Consider the following 22,445-nt stretch of genomic DNA (forward strand, 5'->3'; position numbering starts at 1 on the left):
CCATTCCAGCAGATTACTCCATGCAAGCAGCAGTTTCAGCTGGAATGCAGCGGTTGCTCCCTCCCATCCCACTCGCCACCTGCAGCTTGTAGGACGGGCAGTGTCTACAGATGGCCCGCGCCATGCATTAAGGCACCATTGCAGAGACCCGCATGTGGAGACTCAGGTTTCTGATGGCTGAAGCGGTACAATATTCCCCTACAAATTGAACTTTAGTGGCTCAAGAACAGGAGCTGCTTGTTGTCCCACAGCTTTCAGCCTGCATTCTTTTGGTGCATACTGGATACTTTCACATAAGAGTGTAAGTTGTGGCACAGCTTCACCTGTGGGCATTTGGACCCACTTGTGCAATGCCTGGATCAGGTCCATTGCTGCCGCTTTCAGAACCAGAAAAGCCCTGAATTTGGCTGCTGTGCTCTGTCAGTTGATACTGCAGCCGAGCCAAAAACTGCTCAGGGGTCTAAAAGTATTATGGGAATGACATCACTTAGCCCTGTTGTCATGTCCCTGCAAGCTAAAACGAGATGAGACAGCAGGGAGACAAACATTCCACGAAGAATAATTGGAAGTGCATGGGGCGTGGGGGAGAAGCAGCTGAGGCGTTCTAGATTCTAGAAGGTGAGATTCATAAACGGTAAGGGTTTGACACCATCGGCATTCGCAGTGGTTCACTTTACTTCATGGACAAGGAAGTAGTTTCACCAGCAGCCTATTCTTCAGCTACAGTCACCCACCTTAGGTTATGGCTAATTACCTGGAATTACTGAATGAATAGTTTTGCTGGGACTTCAACAGTTTATCACAACCAGTGTTCCTTCTAAGCTGAGTTAGCGTGAGCTAGCTCACAGATTTTTGGCCTCCAGCTCACACATTCTTGTCTTAGCTCAGGAAGGATGGCCCCAGAGCACACTAATTTATGCAGGAGCCCACCACTTTCATGCCTGTGGCTCACAAAGTAGAATTTTTTGCTCACAAGACGCTGTGGCTTAGAGGGAACACTGACCACCAGCACTCTGGACATAAGCAGATTTGTCCAATAGATTCTCACTTTCTTGTAGCTCAGAGGAAGATTTGGTTCTCTTCTTGCCAGGCAGCAATGTTAAGCATTTAAGGAAACAAAATAACTTGTTTTTCAACAATCTTAAATTCTGTTTTTATTGGCATTCTCTTTTGCTATCTGTCTCTCACCTGCACCTCTTTCCTGGATGCTAAATGGGACTGTAAACGCTCCTGCTTGCTCCCGAGTAAATGACATCTCTACGCAGTTAGGAGGAGATACAGCCCATCTATGGAGGACTGCAATGGTTTAGTGACAAGCAGAACTGTTTGGTTCTAAGCACTCCCTTTGGTATAAGATGAACTCAAAGAAATTTCATTTTTGCCTGCACCTCGTGCTTCTGTTTTACAGGTATTTTGATGAGGCACAAATAGCAGGTTATCTGCTTTGGTAGGCCTGGGAGGAGAGTGCTAAGCAAACAGATGCATGTCAAGTGGATTCTACTGTCCTAATTAAGCACAAACCCAGTGTGGTGTCCAAGAATTAGCAGAGCTTCCAGAAGCCATCTAGGTCTAGAGATGCTTGATCTTGGTCTGCTTTGTTTCCTGCTCTCCCACACTGTATTTCCATGTGTAGTCTATCCTATTCCTCCTATCCCCACCCTCTCCTGGGATCAGCTGGGGACAATCAAGAGAAGAAAAATGCCATCAGGATACAACTGTGGAGTGAAAAGTCATTTTTTGGCCCAAGATTTTTTTCCCCCAAACAAAACAAAAGTTACTCATGCCTCCTCCCTATGCGGGTGAGAACATAATTAAAGCTCTCCTGTTCCAATGGTGTTAGAATAGGCTGGAATTGATTTGCCAGTTACTGAAATGCCACTGGATATATTTCTTGTGCAGTGCTAAATAAAAGGACCGTGGGGCTAAGAAGCCTTTCTTGGGCAATGGCAGGGATAACGCGGTGGGGCCAACTGGGAAGAACCAACAACTCCCCCCCCCCCCGATGGTATGCTGCCCAACAGAATTGGCTGTTTTCTTTGGTAGAACCATGCTATTAGAGAGAGGGAAGGGGTTCTACGTTATCCAGTGATGCCAGGATTTTACACATAGTTGGTAAGACGGATTATTTTCCCCACGGTGCATGCACTAACAGGGCAAGCTGAGGTCATGTTATGGTGGCATGCTATGGATCTCTGGCCTGCTAATACTGCATCCAGGGGCCATTTTGTAGAAAAATAGGTGGTGGAGCTCGTTAGCATAACTCATTAGCATATGCTGTCACCCCCGCCAGCCAAAAGCAACCCGATGCAAGAAAGGAGAGCCCCAGGTGAGCGAGGCCTGCTTGGGCTAGCTGGAGATCAAGCCAGCCCAAGCAGGCCTCGCTCCTTGGCCGCCCCACCCCTAGTCAAAAGGCCAGCAAGCCACCTACTGCTCAAAATCACATAAGAAGTGGAGAAAGGGTGGCACAGGATTTTCCAGGGGTTAATGAGGGTTGTTGGGGGCATGGCAAAGCTCCTGGGGGCTGGCTGGCTGCCCGCTCTCCTAATCCAGGGATTGTTATGCAGCTGCACTTACTATTCAATGGACCACGTAGGTAGGTGGGGAGGAGGAGCGGGGGCATCAGAAAGGTTCAGGAGCTGTGCTCCTGCTGAATTCAAGGCCTGCTGGACACAATTTCTAAAGGCCCACTTTAAGAGGGTGTGTGTTTGTGTGTGCAACGCATCCACATGCACACAAAGTCAGATGGGAAAGGTCTCTCTTATATGCTTCACATGTACAGAGTTCAGTTTCAGTAGCCAGGTCCAAACTGCTCCAAGCAGCAACTGAAGCAGAACTGAACCCAGAAGCTGCCATTATCAAAAACAAATTTTAAGTCAAGCCCTGTCCATGCCAAACATTAGTATATGAAACAGAAGTGTCCTCTTGCTTTCATAAGCATTGACAAAAAGAAAAGAAAAGCTTATTGATTACAGGCACTCTGAGGAGGAAGGAAGTCCTATATAACTCTCCAGGACTTGCTTCCCACACGATACATTCCAGATAAATAGTGTATTTAGTGTGCATTATAGTCACTTTTCCAGCCCAAAAGTGCTTAAAGTGATGTACAGAGAAAAAATACACTCAAAACACACCTATGATCAGGTTGTATAGATTTCTGCTTCTTCCCATTCTAGATATTGGAATGGAAAGCCTGTCTCCCCCCACCCTGTTCCATCATAGTCTGTATGAAGAGGCGTTGGAATCCGTAGATGGCATGGATAAGCGGAAACAGGAAGCAACCTTCTCTAGGCTGTCAAGTCTTACGTTTATCGAAGTTCCACTGCATCATGTTTTCTGTGATCAGCACCGTTTTGCAAGGTAGCCAAAGCACTCTATACAACCAAGCAGCCCTTTCCCCCTGCAATTCTTCCTAAGGAGAAGCAAAAAGAAATCAACAGCGTGGTTGGGGTGGTTGGGGCTGCGTTTTCAGGTAAGCTTTGTTGCAGTATAAGAGTATTCTATCACCTTCCTTCCAGAGGTTCAGGCATGATTTCAGAGAAGGGCTGTTGAACCTGTAAGCAGCAATATACTCTGGTGTTCCTGAATCCACTGCAATGGATTGCACAGGCATCTCAGAAAAGCAGGAGTTGCGGGAAGCCCTCCTGTCTATGGAAAATTTTAACAAACGGCCTAAGCTAAACTGCCCACCACAGAGAGGACATTTAAGTTTCCTGCCACTGGGCTCTATCCTGACAGGCGGGAGAGTGAGGCGGTGCAGAAGTGCAAAGGCAAAGACAATTCTCTCTGCAGGGCAATTCTTAACTCGAGCCCCTTCGTCAGGCACCGGGGTGGGGGCAAAGGCAAGTCACTTCCGAGAGAGCTTAGCAATGAGCTCCTTCCATTCTTTCCTCTTTTGGGTTATGTAGGAGGGAGTCAGGAGCTGTAGGATCGGCTCCTGCTGTGCCTGAAAGTGCGCTCGACACAGAGCCTCCGCGTTACAGATGACATACATCCCACAGTCATAGCTGTTCTGCTGGGCGGGGGCCTTCTCCTCCACAAAGGAGGCCTTGCCTCTCTTGCCCAGGAAGGCTTCCAGTTTCCCCGCAACCTGCCTGGCGTGGATGGAATTGCTCCTCGTATGGGAATCGTAGTGAGCGAAGCAGTTCTTCTCCCGGAAGTAGACCAGGAGGCTCCAGTGGGTGCCCCCTGCGGCCTGGCTGGAGTTGTCGTTGATGGCCAGGAACACGGCTTTCTTCTGGGGGAGGTTCAGGGGCTCCAGGAACAGGCCCATTTCCTCCTGGCTGATCGCACACTTGATGAATTGGGCCACCTCAGGCCCGATGAAGCACACATGGTCAGAAAAGTCTCGGAACTGCTCGCTGGCAAAGTACTCGAAGGCGAAGCCAATGACGTGGTCGTTAAGCCAGCAGGGAGGCTCCAGCAACAGCACGTCCGATTGTCTCAGCAAACTGTCCATGTAACTGAGGACAACAGGGTCCATTCTACGCAGGTGGAGTCACAGGAGCTAGGGAGAGGCCTAAAATGATCAAGAGGGGGAAAAGGGCAGGTGGTGGTTAGAACAGGTCACGTTCTTTTCTGCTGTGGCCAACACAGTTATGGCATGAGATCAACGGATTTAAATTTTTCAGAGAGTAGCCATGTTGGTGTGCAACAGAAGGTAAAGGCAGCCCCCTGTGCAAGCACCAGTCATTTTTTAAAGGAGAACCAGTGTGCTTAAATAGAACCAGTGACAACCTTTACAAGAGGGGCTGGTGTTATGGACAGGAATACGTTTACAATCAGGCCTGGCGTGTCCAAGCAGGACAGGTAGGCGGCTGTCTAGGGCAGCCACCTGGCCTACAGGGGCACCAGGCCCCCCTCCTGCCCCCCCTCTCCCCACAGGCGACCCAAGCAGTCTAGAAGGGAGGCCAAGCCGCCAGCACAAATCAAACCGGCTGGTGGCAAGAGGCGTGTGGGAAGGAAGCACCAGGCCTGCCTCTTGTCTTGGCTCCTCCCTGCTGCCACTCCACCTCTTCCTGTTAGCCTTCGTCGGTGGCCTGTGTAGCCTTTTCTTGCCACTGCTGCCAAGGGAGAGAGACAGGTAAGAGAGGAGCCACCCAGCCCTTCCTGACTGGACCCCACTGCTGCTGCGCTCAGGTGTGTGTGGGGTGGAAGGGCACACAGCGGGTGGGAAGTTGGGGGCGCGCCTTGCCTGGGGCACCAGCCTAGCACCATCACCCTAGCACTGGCACTGATTACAACCACGGCTCAATAAAAGGTTCTACGGCAGCACAATAAACAAATGCCAAAGGTTACAGCAGGTGTCGATAGATATCCTGAGAGCTTACATCAGTACAAGACAGTGATGGCCTAAGGGGGCCAGTACCTGAAACACCATCTGTTCTCTTCCTCCAGTTAAAGAGAAAAGTAGATCAAATTCATGACCAAACGCCTGCATCCAATGAAGTCTGGGCATAAAGGAGGCCGTTCAAGAATCTGCTGGCCACTTTAATAATCGAGGATATTTTTAAAAGCCGAGCTGGTGGATAACAAATGTGCTACAGAAATGCACCCTCAGCAAGTGGTGACTTATGATTCTTTTCTGAGCTGTTCTAAAGAAATGCCTGTCTTTCTTCTAGGAAAACCCACGGCAGAAGGAGGGAGGAGGGGGGAAAAATTCCACAGCCGCCTTCTTTTTGATTCAATAGACTTTTTTCAGCGCTTCCTCCAGGGTGGGACTAGGCTTTATGCTGGAGGCAGGAGGACTGCTGCTGAGTACGGCAGTCCCATTTGCAGTCATCAGCAACGCCCAGGCATTCTCGCACACAGCCTTTCTCGTTTTTTTCTGCCCCTGTCAGGCTTGGGAAACAGGCAAGATACCCCAATGTTCAAAAAAACATTTGCCGAAGGAGGGAGAGAATTGTTCAGGGAGGGGCTTCGGTTCTTGGCAGAACCCCCCTATCCTTTGTAATTTCCAGTCTTGCCCCAAGAATGGCATCCGGAACCTGCCCCTCCGCTCTAAACTGGGCTTTTGGTAAAACTAGAATGGATTCTGGAGTGTTCCTTCTATGAGGACTTTGAGGTAGTAGGTTATAAACTGCACACAGAAGGTGTGCAGCAGACATTCATTCTGCAGGCTGCCTGAGCGCATGATAGCCCAAGCATCTACTGTCAATTACATTGAAGAGCGCTGATTTCTAACCATCTACGGCTATAGATGGAAGGTAAGTGTGCAGCACCTCTCAGCACATGAATTGTTCTGGAGTGTTTGTTTATAAAGTGCTGTCAAATTGTGCTAATTTAGAGCCTTCCAAAGACAATTTGCCACCTTATTTCATGGCGCAGAGTGGTAAAGCAGAAGTACTGCAGTACTGTGGTCTGAACTCTCTGCTCACGACTTGAGTTCGATTCCAGCAGAATCTGGATTCAGGTAGCCGGCCCAAGGTTGACTCAGCCTTCCATCCTTTCGAGGTTGGTAAAAGGAGTACCCAGTTTGCTGGGGGGGTGGGAAATGTAAAAGACTGGGGAAGGCAATGGCAAACCACCCCGTAAAAAAAAAGTCTGCTGTGAAAACGTTGTGAAAGCAACATCACCCCAGAGTCGGAAATGACTGGTGCTTGCACAGGGGACCTTTCCTTTTTCCTTCCCATGCTAGAGTTGCCAATCCTCAAGTGGGGTCAGGGGGTCCCCCAGTTTAAAGGCCCTCCCCCCGTTTCAGGATCATTAGAAAGCGGGGGGGGGGGGGAATGTCTGATGGGCACTCCATTATTCCCTATAGAGATCGATTCCCATAGGGAATGCAGAATTGATCGGTGGGTATCTGGGGCTCTGCCGGGGGGGGGCTGTTTTTTGAGTTAGAAGTACCAAATTTGCAGCATGGCATCCAGTGCCTCTCTTCAAAACACCCTCCAAGTTTCAAAAAGATTGGACCAGGGGGTCCCAGTTCTATGAGTCCCAAAAGAAGGTGCCCCTATCCTTCATTATTTCCAATGGAGGGAAGGCCCCTTTCAATGTGATGGCCAGAACTCCCTTTGGAGTTCAATTCTACTTGTCACACCTTTGCTCCCGGCTCCACCCCCAATGTCTCCTGGCTCCACCCACAAAGTCCCCAAGATATTTCTTGAAATGGACTTGGCAACCCTAACCCATGCAGAAACAAGACTTGGAGCTTATTCTTCAGGGTGTATTCTTTGGAGCTTCTACAGAGAACTGAGGCCCTGAAGTTATGTAGTGCCCTGTATTTTGCAAATATCAACTCATATTGACCAAGGTCTCCAAAGGGCAGCAAAGGCACAAGACAATCAATGTTGTAACTCATGAAAGACTGTGGATTTTTTTTTAAAAAAACCTCACACATGCTGGTTTATTTACTCAAAAGGAAGGAATGGCCCCCAAATTCAATCTGACCAACCACAGCACAAAGCAAGCTCAAACACTCCCCCCGTCCCTCAAGCTCAGGTACATACCGGCAAGCAGTGTCGAGCTTGTCAAAAATGAAGCAACGTTGCTGTAAAGTATGATAAAAGGAACTGAAATGACACATGTGAAACGTACAGTGGCAGAAGGAAGTTCTGCGGTGAAGACAGGCCTTTCTCCCCTCTTCCGCATTCGGGATTTTCTTTATAAGTCAACATGCAATATCTTACAGTCCGAAACACATGGGACTGATCATCCCTACAAAGAAGAAACCACCACAATCATTAAAATGGAAGGAGAGCGGCTTATGATTACTTCCGTTGTTTTGTTATCTCAGCATAAGCGGCTTTACAGTCAACCAACCGCTAATCATACTCAGATTGATTAACAGGGAAACCAGGGCTGGTTCTGATGGTTTCAAGCTGTGGGAGGACCCCGTCGTAAGCAATTCTTATTGCTGCATGTACTCTAACTAGCACATTTCTATCTCGTTCTTCCTCCCATGGCGTTCAAGGCAGTATACATATCTTGTCCGGTTCTTTATCCTTGGGAGAGGTGGTGGCATTATCTCAGAAGCTAAGCAGGGTCAGTAATGTGGGAGGGAGACCACCAAGGGAGGCTCTGCAGCAGAAGGCAATAGGAAACCACCTCTGCTTCTCACTTGCCCTGAAAGCCCCTTGCTGGGGTTGGCATGCTGGTTGCAACTTTTCAGTACATATTCTGTCTTCACAGCCCTCCTGTGAGGTAGGGTCAACAGGGATTGTGGCTGGCCCAAGGTCACCCAGTGAGCTTCACAGATGAGCAGGGAATTGGATCTTGGTCCCCCTACTCTTGCCACTACACCATCCTGACCCATATTTTTGTGCCAGTGGGTTATCTTCATAATGGGTGTGTAGGCAATTCTCGGATCTGATACTGGAATTCTGTATGGCATTTTCTTCGAGAATGCTGAACAAACTTTTTACCAAGAGTGAGTCTAGCCCACCACAGCATATGACATTAGGTACCACCCTCTAGCCAAGCCTCACATTTTCTGTCCTCAGACATCATGAGTTTCATTAGCCAACAGTGGGAGAAAACCAGCCAACTCTACCGTGACCAGCTTGTTTCAAAGTGATGGGGGGTTTTTTGTAGCAAGAACTCTTTTGCATATTAGGCCACACACCCCTGATGTAGCCAATCCTCCAAGAGCTTACAGGGCTCTTAGTACAGGGCCTATTGTAAATTCCAGGAGGATTGGCTATATCAGGGTGTGTGTGGCCTAATATGTAAAGGAGTTCCTGCTACAAAAAAAAAGCCCTGCAAAGTGATATCACATTTCCCAAATGGTAACAGAAAATGAGGCACAAGGGTACTAGTTTGAAGCCTTTGGCACTAGCCCCAGATGTGAGAGGGAAGAAGATGATATTGGATTTATATCCCGCCCTCCACTCCGAAGAGTCTCAGAGCGGCTCACAATCTCCTTTACCTTCCTCCCTCACAACAGACACCCTGTGAGGTGGGTGGGGCTGGAGAGGGCTCTCACAGCAGCTGCCCTTTCAAGGACAACCTCTGCCAGAGCTATGGCTGACCCAAGGCCATGCTAGCAGGTGCAAGTGGAGGAGTGGGGAATCAAACACGGTTCTCCCAGATAAGAGTCCGCACACTTAACCACTACACCAAACTGGCTCTCCTTGGGCTGCTTGGGGCTATTCAAGGGGGAAGGAAAAGCTATCCTTGCTCACCTCAAAAGCATAGTCTTTGCTGACATGATAAGCTCCAAGAATTGAAGAGGCATCGAATGATAATCAAAAATCCAGAAGCAGAACAAAAGCAGCAGACAGCTTTCTGCTCAGATGCAAACTGTTACCCTGGTCTTAGCTCAAAGAAACAGCACCCAACCCGCTCGGTCTCCGTAAGTACAGAATTTCCTGTTACTTATCCGTTCATCTTATGTGACTATTTGAAAGGGAATATGTGGCTTTGAGTTATCAAAGATTATGGTGCCCACCTAGCGTGCAAGCAATCTGTTCTTATCTCTTCAGATGACAGCAGAAAATACTACCATTCGGGTCTTGCACAGATTAAGAACTGCAGACCGAACCTTATCCGCTGCGCTTTCTTAGTCGCCCTGCAACTCTCAGCCGGTGGGTTCTTTTTGCTTTTGTCCAAGATCCAATCACTAGCGGCTTCCAGTATGGATTACCTCTTCCCCACAGCAAATAAGCACTGTTCATTAGAATTGTTAGCTGTGACTGGAAAGCTCTCAACAGTGATTCACCATGTCAGTCCCCACATCTAAAACAAATATCCTTGTCAAGACACCAACTCATTTTCCTGGGAGCTGTTAAGCGTAAAAAATGTGCTACGCATTTTAAAAAATCCAAACATAGAACCTGCAATTAGACAAGGGGAAGTTAATCAAGATTTGGGTTGTTGTTTTTTTAAAAATTAGACCCAGAAACATTTCCTTCAAGATGGAAACAACTAGAATAAGGCTATGGGGAAGTGCAGAGTAAGTTTGTGCCAGCTTTCGATTCAGTCGAAGAAAGAATTTCTTGAAGATGATCTAATGTAGAGCATTTTGTTTAGAATGACTGCCTGCTCTATTTCAAAAGTTTCAGAAGAACCAAAGCCAGAAACCACCAGTAGAATGGACTCCACAGTCAGAGGAGCCACTGACATTGAGAAGGAGAAGACGACTGCAGATTTATGCCCTGGCCTTCTCGCTGAATCAAGAGACTCAGAGCGGCTTACAATCTCCTATATCTTCTTCCCCAACAAGAGACATCCTGTGAGGTGGGTGGGGCTGAGAGGACTCTCACAGCAGCTGCCCTTTCAAGGACAACCTCTGCCAGAGCTATGGCTAACCCAAGGCCATTTCAGCAGCTGCAAGTGGAGGAGTGAGGAACTAAACCCGGTTCTCTCAGGTAAGAGTCCACGCACTTAACCACTACACCAAGCTGCTTCTACTGTGACACTCTTGAGCCCATCTAATCTGGTTATGGCTGAAGAACTCTCTCTCACTGTCTCTCAGCTATAGCTGTGCTCCCTACAGCTTCCTAGCAACCTGCTTAACTGTGTTGTCTTAAGGGTGATCGCCAAGATTAAAGTCCCATGCAGAAAATATGTTGCAGCATTGGAGAACTGTCACATTTCTCACCCCCTGGAAATCTTGAAGCAAAGCTGTTTTGAAACTTCCTATAAGGAAGAGGGAGGAAGAGCTTCTGGTTCTTATTTCACAAGCACTTGTTTCATTACACACTATGAGTGCGTAATGATTCTGCTCAGAAAGGACATAAGTAATCAGAATATTTTACCCCTTGGTTTAATTTAGTGATGCTTCCTCAATGGCTCAGGAACCACAGATGGCCTTTTAGGGCACTGTTATCCCACGCATCGCTTGCCCTATATTTCATGAAAGCAGAGAAGGTTCTTGCTGGGTAGCGTTAGTGGTTGGCAGGTGGACCCTACCTTGAAATAATCACTACCAGAGGAATGATCCAATGGGCAGCCGTGTTGGTCTGAAGCAGTAGAACAAAGTAGGAATCAAGTTCACCTTTAAAACCAACAAAGTTTTATTCAGAATGTAAGCTTTCGTATGCATACATACCTCTTCAGATGAGGGGAATAGGGTACAGCGTATCTATTGCCTCATCTGGAGAAGTATGCATGCATACGAAAGCTTACAGTCTGAATGAAACTTTGTTGGTCTTAAAGGTGAAACTTGATTCCTACTTTGTTCTACCAGAGGGACGGCTAAGCTGAAGGCCTCCTTGAGGTGAAAGCCTCATGCCAGGGATAGAAGTAAAGACAGCTCTTTTGGTAGATGGTAACTCAGAATGTGGCTCTCCACGAGCTGTGGAGTGAATACCACTGTTTCAGTTTTAAGAAGAATGATGGTATATAGATCTTACAAATATTTCTCCATACAATTCAAAAGTATTTTTAAAGAAGTTACAAGGGCCGTTTTAAAACTATCAGAAATCTGAGACACAAAGCCTTTTTCTTTGTAGAAAAAGCCCAGCAGGACCTTATTTGCATACTAGGTCATACCCCCTGACACCACCATTGTTCCACATAGGGCTTTTTGTAGAAAAAGCTCAGTGGGACCTCATTTGCATATTAGGCCACACCCCCTGGCACCAAGCCAGCCAGAACTGCGTTCCTGTGCATTCCTGCTCGACAAAAATGCCCTGCTTGAGAAACTGATTCAGGGAGGAGAAGAGCAGATGAAGAAATGGCTCGTGATGACCTTGTACACAAGGCGCTCCAGGCAACAGACAAGCAGAGGTAGTCTGCTGTTCCTCGGCATAGCAACAACCTCCATCTTCCTTGGTAGTCTTCCATCCAAGTACAAACCAGAGCCGACCCTACTTAGCTTCTATATTGGGATCAGTTCAGGCTAAGCTAGGCTATGCAGACTGCTTGGGGAATGAAAGGGTTGGTCATAAATGGAGAGTATCATGCAGCTGGTGTCACGCTAAGAGACATGAACCTGTTGGACAGATACCTGTCCTGAAATTATTCATGACCCAGAAGCATTGCCAGGGGAGAAAAAGAGGAGGCAGTTCCACTTGGAGGCATCAGTGCTCTGAAGCGGAGAGTGCAATAAGGTTGCTTGCTCAGAAGTGCTGGATTGGGTCCCTACCAAATTGTAATCGAGATGTGCTCTAGAAAGTGTGTCAAATGTTTTATTCCTAAGGAAATAAGAAATGTTTTCAATTAGCAAGAAACAAAGATACTCTGCAGACTTTTATGTTAATATCTGCCTTGCGAATCTTTTGTATGAAGGGGCTTCGCCGTATCTAACTGCATCCAGACTCCAGAGAGGGGTTAGAGCAAAAAACTAATCTAATGGCTCCTTGTAGATGAAAATGTTTTAGTACAGGGGTGGCCAAACTGTGGCTTGGGAGCCACATGTGGATCTTTCACACATACTGTATGGCTCTTGAAGCCCCCACCATCCTTTCAGCCAGCTTGAAGAAGGCATTTCTCTCTTTAAATCATTCTCCAAGCCAAGACAGCTTTATTTAAAGAGTGCATTTAAAGTTAAAGTTGCTTTCTTTCCCTTGCGGCTCTCAAACATCTGACATTGTTTCTATACAGCTCTTACATAAGAACATAAGAGAAGCCATGTTGGATCAGGACAATGGCCCATTCAGTTCAACACTCTGTGTCACAAGTGGCCAAACCCCCCCCCCCCCCAAGTGCCATCAGGAGGTTCACAAGTGGGGCTTTGCCCCTCCAAGCACCACTGAGCATCACTGCCCCAGACAGTTCCAATAACATGCTGTGGCTAATAGCCACTGATGGACCTCTGCTCCATATTTTTATCCAATCCCCTCTTGAAGCTGGCTATGCTTATAGCCACCACCACCTCCTGTGGCAGTGAATTCCACATGTTAATCACCCTTTGGATGAGAAAGTACTTCCTTTTATCCAGTCTAACCCGACTGCTCAGCAATTTAATTGAATACCCACGAGTTCTTCTATTGTGAGGCCCTTTCAGTCTCTGTACACTGAGCAAGAAAGTACACTGAGCGAGTTTGGCCATCCTTGTTTTAGTATAAACGTTTGGGGGCCAGAGTACATAAAGTGTATCCTCTGTTTGAAGATATATATTTAAACAGATATCAAGGTAGAAAGAGAAAAAATGCAACCAATGGGAACAAAAGTCCATGAAATGGAAAAGGTACAGCCTGTGACTTCTTGGCTGTATTGCTTACATTCCAAACACTCCCCCCCAAATATTTTATCTTCATACAGAAGTCTTTCTCATTCACAAACACCCACCCACACTCATGAACCAATGAAGCATGGTTAGAATCAGAAGGGAGACATGGTTCAACGATTTCCTCAGCTTAATGGATGACCCCGGGCTGGCTACTCTCTCTGTCTAATCTACCCCTTAGGTTTATAGTAGGACAGGGATGGCCGACAGTAGCTCTCCAGATGTTTTTTGCCTTCAACTCCCATCAGCCCCAGCCAGCATGGCCAATGGCTGGGGCTGATGGGAGTTGTAGGCAAAAAAAAACATCTAGAGAGCTACCATTGGTCACCCCTGACATACAACACCCTGACTGCCTCATAGAATACATGATGAAATGTAGTTAACATGCATAGAGGAAGAAGCACCATATAAATAAGGGAAGACAACATGCATAAACCTGCCAGCTAAGGCTTAAGACTTCAATGGGTGGGCGCCACAAAAAGTCACTCTTTGAAGCTACTGCAACACCCTTTTTGTAACACTGTATATATTTTGAGTCCAATGGCACCCTTAGGACCAACAAAAGTTCCTTCAAAGTTCATACCTTGAATAAACGTTGTTGGTCTTAAAGGTCCCGCTGGACTCAAAATCTGTTCTACTGCTTCAGACCATCACAGCTGCCCATGTGTGTGTGTGTATATATAAGATGATATTGGATTTATATCCCGCCCTACACTCTGAATCTCAGAGCGATCACAATCTCCTTTACCTTCCCCCCGCTCTCACAACAGACACCCTGTGAGGTAGGTGGGGCTGAGACTGCTCTCAAAGAAGCTGCCCTTTCAAAGACAACACTGAGAGAGCTATGGCTGTCCCAAGACCATTCCAGCATCTGCAAGTAGCGGAGTGGGGAATCAAACCTGGTTCTCTCAGATGAGAGTCCGTGCACTTAACTACTACACCAAACTGGATTTCTATTGTTACTACAAGGCTCACTTTTCAAACCAAAAACACTCTCAGCATGGGTTTCATCAATAAAATGACAATAATATAAACCCAAATAAAACAATTTAAGCAAACAGCAGAGTGGTCAATCATCATTCATGATAAATCAGGAGATGAGCCAAATCTGGCTACAGTTGTAAGCAACAGCAGCTTTATTGATATGTAGGGGTGGGGAAAGGGAGGGAAAGGTGCTGAGACAACCACATACACTGTTGGGAGCTCCTTAGAGGAAGGGTGTGATAAAAACATACTAAATAAATAGCACAGAACAAGGGTGTGGTGACTGGGCATGTTACCATATATAGGAGGGGCCATCTGCAGGGAAATGAGTTGGTAAAATGCTGAAGTGGTAGAATTTCTTCTATTTTATTGTTTTCATTTATAGCTCACCTTTTCCAGGGAGACCCCAAACTTTTCAGTCACTCAGTGGATGGATTACAAAATACAATAACACTTGAATCTAACAGCAAAGATACCTAGTTGGGCTGGGATTGTAGAACAGGAAGTGGGGGATCCACCAGAACAACTCATCTGTTTATGGCTAGGCCAGCAGAAGCAGGGTAAAGGACCATCTTGCCAGCTCTTTTGCTTCCTATTCCTTCCCAGCTTTGATTGAGTTTGCACTCCTACATACGGGAACCTCCAATTCTGATCACTCTTTTGCATTAGAAACACCCCTCCCTGTAAGCAGAAAGGTAGCACCACAGGGAGAAAGCTTCTGCTCTCCTCTCCCATTATTCGCAGAGCTGTTTCTCTATTCGCAGGGAGGCTTTTTCTTTCTGTCACACAGTGGAGCATTTCAACGTGGGATCCTCCTCCACTTGAAATCTATAGTGCAATACTACCACCCCTCTCAGTCTTTTACCACCTCACTGGTAGGGCTGCCAAGTCTAATGCAAGAAATATCTGGGGACTTTGGGGGTGGAGCCAGGAGACTTTGGTTTGAACCAGGAGACCCTGAGGTGTGACAAGCATAACTGAACTCCAAAGGGAGTTTTGGCCATCACATTTAAAGGGACCGTACACCTTTTAAAATGTCTTTCCTCCATTGGAAATAATGAAGGATAGGGGCACCTTCTTTTTGGGCTCATAAATTTGGACCCCCTCGTTCAATCCTTTGGAAACTTGGATGGCGTTTTAAGGAGAGTCATTGGATGCTATGCTGCAAATGTGGTATCTCTACCTAAAAAAAAATAGCCCCCCCCCCCCGATCAATTCTCCATTGTGCCCTATGGGAATCATTCTCCATAGGGAATAATAGACTATCCAGCAGACGTTTTCCCTCCCCCCCAACACAGCTTTCTGATGACCCTGAAGCAGGATCCCCTGCCCCCACCTGGGGATTGGCAACCCTACACCTCAGCTTCCCGCGCATGTGAACTAGGCCTCATGCATTCGGATGGGGGATGTCACATTTAAATGATAAAAGACGTCACTCTCGTCATTTCACCTCAGATCCTGCCACAGTCCTAGGAGAGAAGCTGGGCCAGAGCCGGCCTGGCACAGAAACCCCAGAGCTAAGGCCACGGGGAGGGGGGGCAGCACCATCCTCCTCCTCCCCCGTCTAATTTTGCCGTTATTTCAAAAAATACCATCCATAAAAATTCCCCTTAGGACCACTTTGCGTAGCTCGACGTCGCCACTGACGCCACTCCGCGACCTTACCTGTCGCGCCCGCCTCATCCTCCGCGGTTGCTAAGCAGCGCCGTAAAGCACCTCCCGTCTTCTTCCCCCCCCTTCCGCGTCGTAAACGCCCTTTGGCTGTCACTGTACGCTCCGCCCCTTTTTCCTTCTTCGGCGAATGCGGACTGAGGAGAAAAAAAGCAGATTAACATACGAGAGGCGGCAGAGGGCATGCGCGCGAGCGAGAGAGACAGCGCAAACCGAGAGGCGTGTTCTGGGGGGTGGCGAATGGGCGGGGCTTGGCGTGCCGGTGGGAGAGGCGCGCGTCACTCGCGACGGGTTTAGGTGGTGGCGGAAAAAAAAGACGGGGTGGGCGTGGCGTTCCCCTGGCGGGTGGGAGGGGCCGAGGGGGAAGAGCGCTCGGGGAAGGGAAGGCGGGTCCGGCGCGCATGCGCTCGCGGGCGTGAGGGAGAGAAGCGCCGCGGCGTTTCCTCAGGGGGGGGGGGGCGCGCGGAGAAGGAACGGACGAGAAGGCGGAGACTGCGGCGGTCGTCGTCCCTCCCTTTCCCCCGGCGGACGGCGGGAGCCTCTCGGTGCTGGGGAGGAGGGAAAGAGCGAGATGAGCCCAGGAGGGATGCGGCCGCCCCGCCCGACCCACAGGTGAGACGCCCCCCAGCCCTGTCTGTCGCGACTGCGGCTTCTCCCCCTCCCCTTCCCCTCAGAGCCAACCGCCAACCCAACCGTCCCAACGGTCAGTCGCCACCTGCGGCTTCGAAATCTGACGAGAAGGGGGTGAGTGTGTGTGTGTCTCTCTCTCTCCCTGCGACTGTGACAGTTCCCGATGCAGCCGCTGACTGGGGATGCTTCTAGTCCCTGGTGTTGGGAAAGGGGCTGCTGCGGTGGCCGCTGCCAGAGGTTCATTCATTCCAGGCCATCGTAAGAACGTAAGAGAAGCCATGTTGGATCAGGCCAATGGCCCATCCAGTCCAACACCATCCGGGCCAAAGAACCCAAGTGCCATCAGGAGGTCCACCCGTGGGGCCAGGACACTAGAAATCTCCCCACTGTTGACCCCCAAGCACCAAGAATACAGAGCATCACTGCCCCAGACAGAGAGTCCCAACGATAAGCTGTGGCTAATAACCGCTGATGGACCTCTGCTCCAGATGTTTATCCAGTCCCCTCTTGAAGCTGGCTATGCTTATAGCCACGGCCACCTCCTGTGGCATTGAATTCCACGTGTTAATCAACCTTTGGGTGAAGAAGGACTTCCTTTTATCAGTTCTAACCCGACACCTCAGCAATTTCATTGAATGTCCGCGAGTTCTTGTACTGTGAGAAAGGGAGAAAAGTACTTCTTTCTCTACCTTCTCTATCCCATGCATAATCTTGTAAACCTCTATCATGTCACCCCTCAATCGTTGTTTCTCCAAGGTAAAGAGCCCCAAGCATTTTAACCTTTTTTCATAGGGAAAGTGTTCCAACCCTTGAATCATTCTAGTTGCCCTTTTCTGCACTTTTCCCATGCTATATCTTTTTTGAGATGCGGTGACAGAATTGTACATGGGCACACTGCTCTTCCCTTCTCTTTCCCCCCTTCTCTCAATTTCACCGTGAAATTACGAGCTGGTGGGCAATGCTCCCTCTAAGCTGCGGAGTCTTGTGAGCACAAATTCTGCTTTGTGAGCTACTGCATACATTAGTTTCCGCTGGGGCCATTTTTCCTGAGCTAAAACCAAAATGTGTGAGCCGGAGGCTAAAAAACTGGGAGCTAGCTCACACTAACTCAGCTTAGAGGGAACACTGCTGGTGGCGTGGGAGAGCTCTGAGATTTCATCTGCCGCGCCCCCCTGGAAAGGTGGCTGAAAGACTGACTGGCTGGCACATCCCCTCCTTTCCCCCCTTCCCGTTGCAAGGTCATGGAGAAATTTCTGCTTTTCTTTCTGTCTCTCTCTTTTTCCCCCCTCTGACCCCCCTTGTCCTTTTTGTGGTGTTGGATGTAGAATGAGATCATTCATTTTTGGAACCCCGCTACAGAGTCTTGTATTTCTGGCAGTGGCCTTCTCTCTCCCCCCCCCCTCCCCAAATGATGGTGGCTGTTGCATTGCGTGTGTCTAGGCACTGGAAATCTGTGCTACAGCTGCTGTATTGTGGTGGGAATGAAGACAGCCTGAGAGCTCAGCTCTCAGGAACAGCTTCCCCCCTTGTTATCCCCCCATTAACAGGTTTAGATTGCTTTAGCTTCAGTCCGTTTTGATAAAGTGCTCTGCTTCCTTAGTGAGAAACCCTTTGCTTTGGTTTAAAAAGGAGCGCCGCTGTCTAAATGCAAGAAAAAGGAACCAAAACAACGTTATCTCTCTTTTCAAATAGAGTGGCAGGATTTGGAAGGCGTTTGCTGTGCTGGGTTCCTGGTTGCAGCGCACACAAATAGGTGCAATTTTTCCTCTGGCTGCTAGGCACTGTTAGCACTTAACCTGCATCACTGCAAAGCTTGTCATAAAGGCTGCTACACTGAGTCAGTTCTGCCTGTGTTTTCTTCATGGGTGTTTTTCGCTGTGTGTGGTGCAGCAGGCACCACACATATTGGATTTGTGATGGAGCAGGGCTCCCATGAGACAGAGTAAAAATCTCTTAAATACATTATAAGTGTAAAAAATCCTTAGCTGAGCGAGTGGTGTTTTTTGATGCAGAAATGTCATGTTCTTATTCAGGCTTAGAAAGGCTGTAAAACAGAGTTCACCAGCTTTTGCCTTATCTTGCGCTGATAAACATTGCAGTCCACATTCTCACCTATTGCTTGAGCCATTTAAAAAGTCTTAAAGAGGGTAATGTAGTTCTTAACTGACTAAAGTGGTGGTCTTTTGCCGTTTTCGCTTCTCTCCCCCTGCTTTGTGCAAACCTCTGTGCTCTTTTTGCTTTGCAGTGAATTGGTTTGTTTTTCAGGGGAGTTCTTTCCTCTTCATAACAAAAGCAAAATTGGGAGGGGGGGGGAAAGGTTGTATAGCAATGAGTTTTATTCCCCTGCAAAACAACAGGGTATTCGCCACAGTATGGCATCCCTTCTCCATCCCACCCCCCCACCATATAACACAGTGCCCAAAGGAGCTTGCAGGTGAATCTTATAAGGAATTGAATGTGCTTGGGGCATGCTATACAAGATTGTGCAGATAAGCCCACACCTTTATTTGCAGTGCATTTTCTCATGCTTTTTTTGTTGTGTGTGTGCGCATGTGCACCTGGAAGTCATTGTCACCTCTGGTGACTGACCCCTACTGGGGGCAAGGAGGGTATTCAGAGAGGTGGTTGAATAAAGCCTGCCCCTGCCTCCCGACTGCTGGTATTTCAAGGGGGTCTCCCATCCAGGTACTTGCCAGAGTCGGCCCTGCTTAGGTTCTGAGATCAGGCTTGCCTGGGCTATTTTCTCATGCTTTTGTTATGGTTAGTGACACTAAAACCAGTGTGGTCAGTGTGCTGCATAGCTCATTTGCATATTTTGGACTTTGATAAAGCATATGGAAAATATTCTGCAGTCATGCAATATAGCTGGTAAGCTCAGCACACAAGGAAGACAGAAACTGTTTGCAATATATTCATAATATTAAAAATTATGAATTTCAGGGTAACACTATATTCTGTATTTCTTTTACCAAACCTTTCTTAAAATATAAAAGTTTTCTTTTTGATTTGTATATACTAAGTTTTGCTGTTCTTGTAGTTTGTCAAGTAATCAATACGTTCATCTTGCATCGATTAAAAATAGATTGTCTCCAGCGGATCTTAGATCAGCAGATCAGATATCAATTTTCACTAATTTTTCAGCAGTACTGTTGCAGGAAATAAGAGAGGTATTTCTTTAATGTGTGGGAATTTCAACCAGCCATGCCACTATTGTGATAAAATAATCTTTTATATCTGCATCAGAACCAGATTTACATCCATTTTATTTATGGCATGTAGAACTAGATATCAGCATCACTATATGCCATTATCTCTAATGTTAAATGCAGCAAGTTAAAGCAGTATAGATGGTTATAAGAACCTTGGGTAAGCTATGCAGATTCTTCTGTTGGGGGCTGGGGGGGGGTGTTTCTCAAGAAGTAACACAGACTGTGTGTGTCACACAGTAAGCCAAGCCCTGACAAATTTTCTTTGGCTGCAGAGCTAGCCTGAAAACTTGGGAGCCAGACTCTTCAAGGTTTTGTGTTTTAATGACCAGATGTTCTAATTACTAGTACCTCATCTTAATCTCATCAGTTTCTTGTCATGTTATTAAAGCTATGATAGAGGTGTTTTAATACAGAAATACTTAGGGGTAGCCTTGGTTGTCTTCATCACAGCAAAAACTTAACCTCTAAACCTAGCCTTACTTCTCCCAAATTTTCCATAGCTCAGTTTTGGCTTTAAAATGGTCCATTTTTAATTGGATCCAGTATAAGAAGCCACTTGTTAAGAACTGAATTCATCATCCACCAGTGAGGTTTTAGGAATGTCGCACACTGAGAATTGCAGAAGAGATGCAACAGTAAAATTTCTAGGCCCCATGGCAACCTGACAACTGGGGTTTGAGAAGTTCTGTGGTAAATTATAGCTGCAGTTGAGGAGACTCTTTGGTTCCTGGATATAGTAGTTTGTTTTTAATACAAATCATTAATATTTGAGGTCAGATTACCAAATGGTGGGCTTTTTGTCCAAGAAGTAACACAGATCTATGAAACCTATTTTTTTTGTCATTCCTCTCTGACCTGCATGTTTAAAAATTCTTAAAAGGATCCAGTCAAAGCTAGGCACTTCTAAGCTCCCCTGGTTTCAAGTGAGAAGAAGCAACCATTAACTTACTAGGATTTACTAGTTCCATTAACTTACTAGGATTTAAAGTGCTTAACTTGGACTAGATTGTGGTTCTAGCCCCACTTCCCACTTTTTAAAAATCAACCATATATCCTTAAATGGTACCAAAGTTATTTATACTGTGTTTAGCTTGTGGTTTCATACTTCATTCTGAAACTGAGTTTGGGTTATATGTGCTGAATGGCTGGAAAATATATTGTTACTTTTAGGTTGATCTTTGAGTTACTGGCTCTTTGAAATGGTTATAGGTAGTGGTGTTTCACTGGATCTGATTTTCTTGGGGGTCAGAAGTACTGAGGGCAATAACTTAGATCAAGACAAAGCAAAAGCTTTATGACGCTTTTTCACAATGGACATATTGCTGCAGCCACGAGATTAAAGTGCTGCAGTTAAACTTTTTGAAATGACTCAATCATGAAGTACTGTTGATTATTCAGTTATTTTTGGACTGTTGGTAATGTCTGCTTTTATGGTGTCATAGGGTAGTGGCTGCTCAAGTGAAAGTTGTTGTGAAAGGATAAATACAGGAATAAGTAGATTAAAAATATTTACTTAAAAGGAAATGGAGTGCTTTGCTGGACACTGGGGTAGGCTAATGAAAGTTGCCCACCAGGTGGTCATCTCTTTGCTGACATAACTGGAATACAGCTCCAGAGGCTTGAAGTATCAGTTTACCTTGTGTGCATTTTTCACAGCGAATCTCAGGAAAGGGAATCTGAATTTTCTCCTACTTTGCCAGTTCTGCCAACTCTTAAATAGTAGAGATTCTTTGCAAACCTCTTTCATTGGTATGTCTGGGTATGGGTGGTGGGAAAGGGGCAGAGCAGAGGCTAAAACCTTGATTCTGAAAAAGCTGTCATATGTTCCTGTGTAGTCCCTGTGATGGAGTCTAAGCATCTTCATGAAGGATGGTGCCATAGTTCCACACTAGAGCATCTGCTTTGCATGCAAAAGGTCCCAGGCTCAAATCCTGACATCTCCAGATCAAACATTAGATAGTAGTGATGCAAGAAATACTGTCTGAAACCCTGGAGAACTGTTTCTAGTCAGAGCTGACAATATTGATAAACTAAGAGTCTGCTTGGGCAGTTTCATGTGTTCACAGGGTAACATCCACCTTATATATAGAGATCAAGTAGAGAATTTTTATGATGCTGAACTGGCAATATAGCTCTATAGTTGACCATTATAACTAGTCTCTAAACTAGGAGTGTAATTTTACTTATTGGGTACAGCTGTGTTTCTGACTCCTCTGTTACCAAAAGCTGAGTTATTCAGATGTGCTTCATGGGTAGGAATGTTTGTATGTGTTTTGAAGAATGTGCTGTGGTTTTGACACTGAGCTAAAAAGAAGCTTGGTTATTTAAGGAAAGAGGCTGAATTTCTTGCTTCAGGTTTCCAAGATCAATTGATTTTGCAGTGTTGGGTTTCTGCTTCTGAAATAGCTGTGGGAAATGCAGTTAACAGTTAAATTGTGTCATATTTATTGGGAAATGGATTAAAAGGTAAACAGCTGCTTAAATTACCAGCTTCTGTAGCATTAGTATTCATATGTTTTTCAAAGTATTTAATATTCCTGCCTGTGTTTTTCCCCACCCGTGTTTTCTTTCTAAATTACGGTGCTTTCGATGCAATAGTGATGAGCTCTTTCATCCAGTGTGGTTTGTTTTTTTTCATATGTGAGATGCTCAGAGAATGTTTTGAAAATGACCAGACTGGTTTACTCTCTAAAGCCAAGTGGATCTCTGACTGGTTAACATATGGAAAGGATACTTAGTATACAGCCCTGGAAGAATTGTGGAATTAAGAGAAACTACTTTGAGAGACTACATTTTGAGTATATGTTTAGCTTCTCTTTGGAATGTGGTTGTTTATTTACTTC

The 22,445-nt window shown here is 46.5% G+C and overlaps 2 protein-coding genes across 14 annotated transcripts in view; one reads left to right on the forward strand and one right to left on the reverse strand.

Moving 5' to 3' along the window:
- Positions 1 to 2,738: 2,738 nt before the first annotated feature.
- On the reverse strand, positions 2,739 to 16,043 carry SENP8 (SUMO peptidase family member, NEDD8 specific). Of its 3 annotated transcripts, none has more exons than XM_060260236.1 (3): positions 15,758 to 16,043; positions 7,446 to 7,653; positions 2,739 to 4,516 (listed from the first exon to the last, which is right to left on the reverse strand). In XM_060260236.1, exon 3 carries the CDS (start codon positions 4,478 to 4,480, stop codon positions 3,845 to 3,847), a length of 636 nt encoding a protein of 211 aa, XP_060116219.1. In that variant the 5' UTR covers positions 4,481 to 4,516; positions 7,446 to 7,653; positions 15,758 to 16,043; the 3' UTR covers positions 2,739 to 3,844. The 3 variants fall into 3 exon arrangements, with proteins under 3 accessions (XP_060116219.1, XP_060116220.1, XP_060116221.1); XM_060260237.1 differs by having other exon boundaries at positions 7,534 to 7,653; positions 15,758 to 15,870; XM_060260238.1 differs by lacking the exon at positions 7,446 to 7,653 and having other exon boundaries at positions 15,758 to 15,902.
- Positions 16,044 to 16,172: 129 nt separating this feature from the next.
- The window catches only part of MYO9A (myosin IXA), a 215,298-nt gene continuing 209,025 nt past the window's right edge, over positions 16,173 to 22,445 (forward strand). For all 11 annotated transcript variants that reach the window (XM_060260402.1, XM_060260406.1, XM_060260403.1 and 8 more), the window contains exon 1: positions 16,173 to 16,375. The gene's annotated coding sequence lies outside the window, so the exon portion shown is untranslated. The remainder of the gene's footprint in view (positions 16,376 to 22,445) is intronic.

This window comes from Heteronotia binoei, chromosome 19 (genome assembly GCF_032191835.1).
Source record: "Heteronotia binoei isolate CCM8104 ecotype False Entrance Well chromosome 19, APGP_CSIRO_Hbin_v1, whole genome shotgun sequence".
Taxonomy (NCBI): Eukaryota; Metazoa; Chordata; class Lepidosauria; order Squamata; family Gekkonidae; genus Heteronotia; species Heteronotia binoei.

Bases quoted from the DNA above. Each gene is read 5' to 3' on its own strand.
- SENP8 (XM_060260236.1), bottom strand. From the start codon at position 4,480: ATGGACCCTGTTGTCCTCAGTTACATGGACAGTTTGCTGAGACAATCG.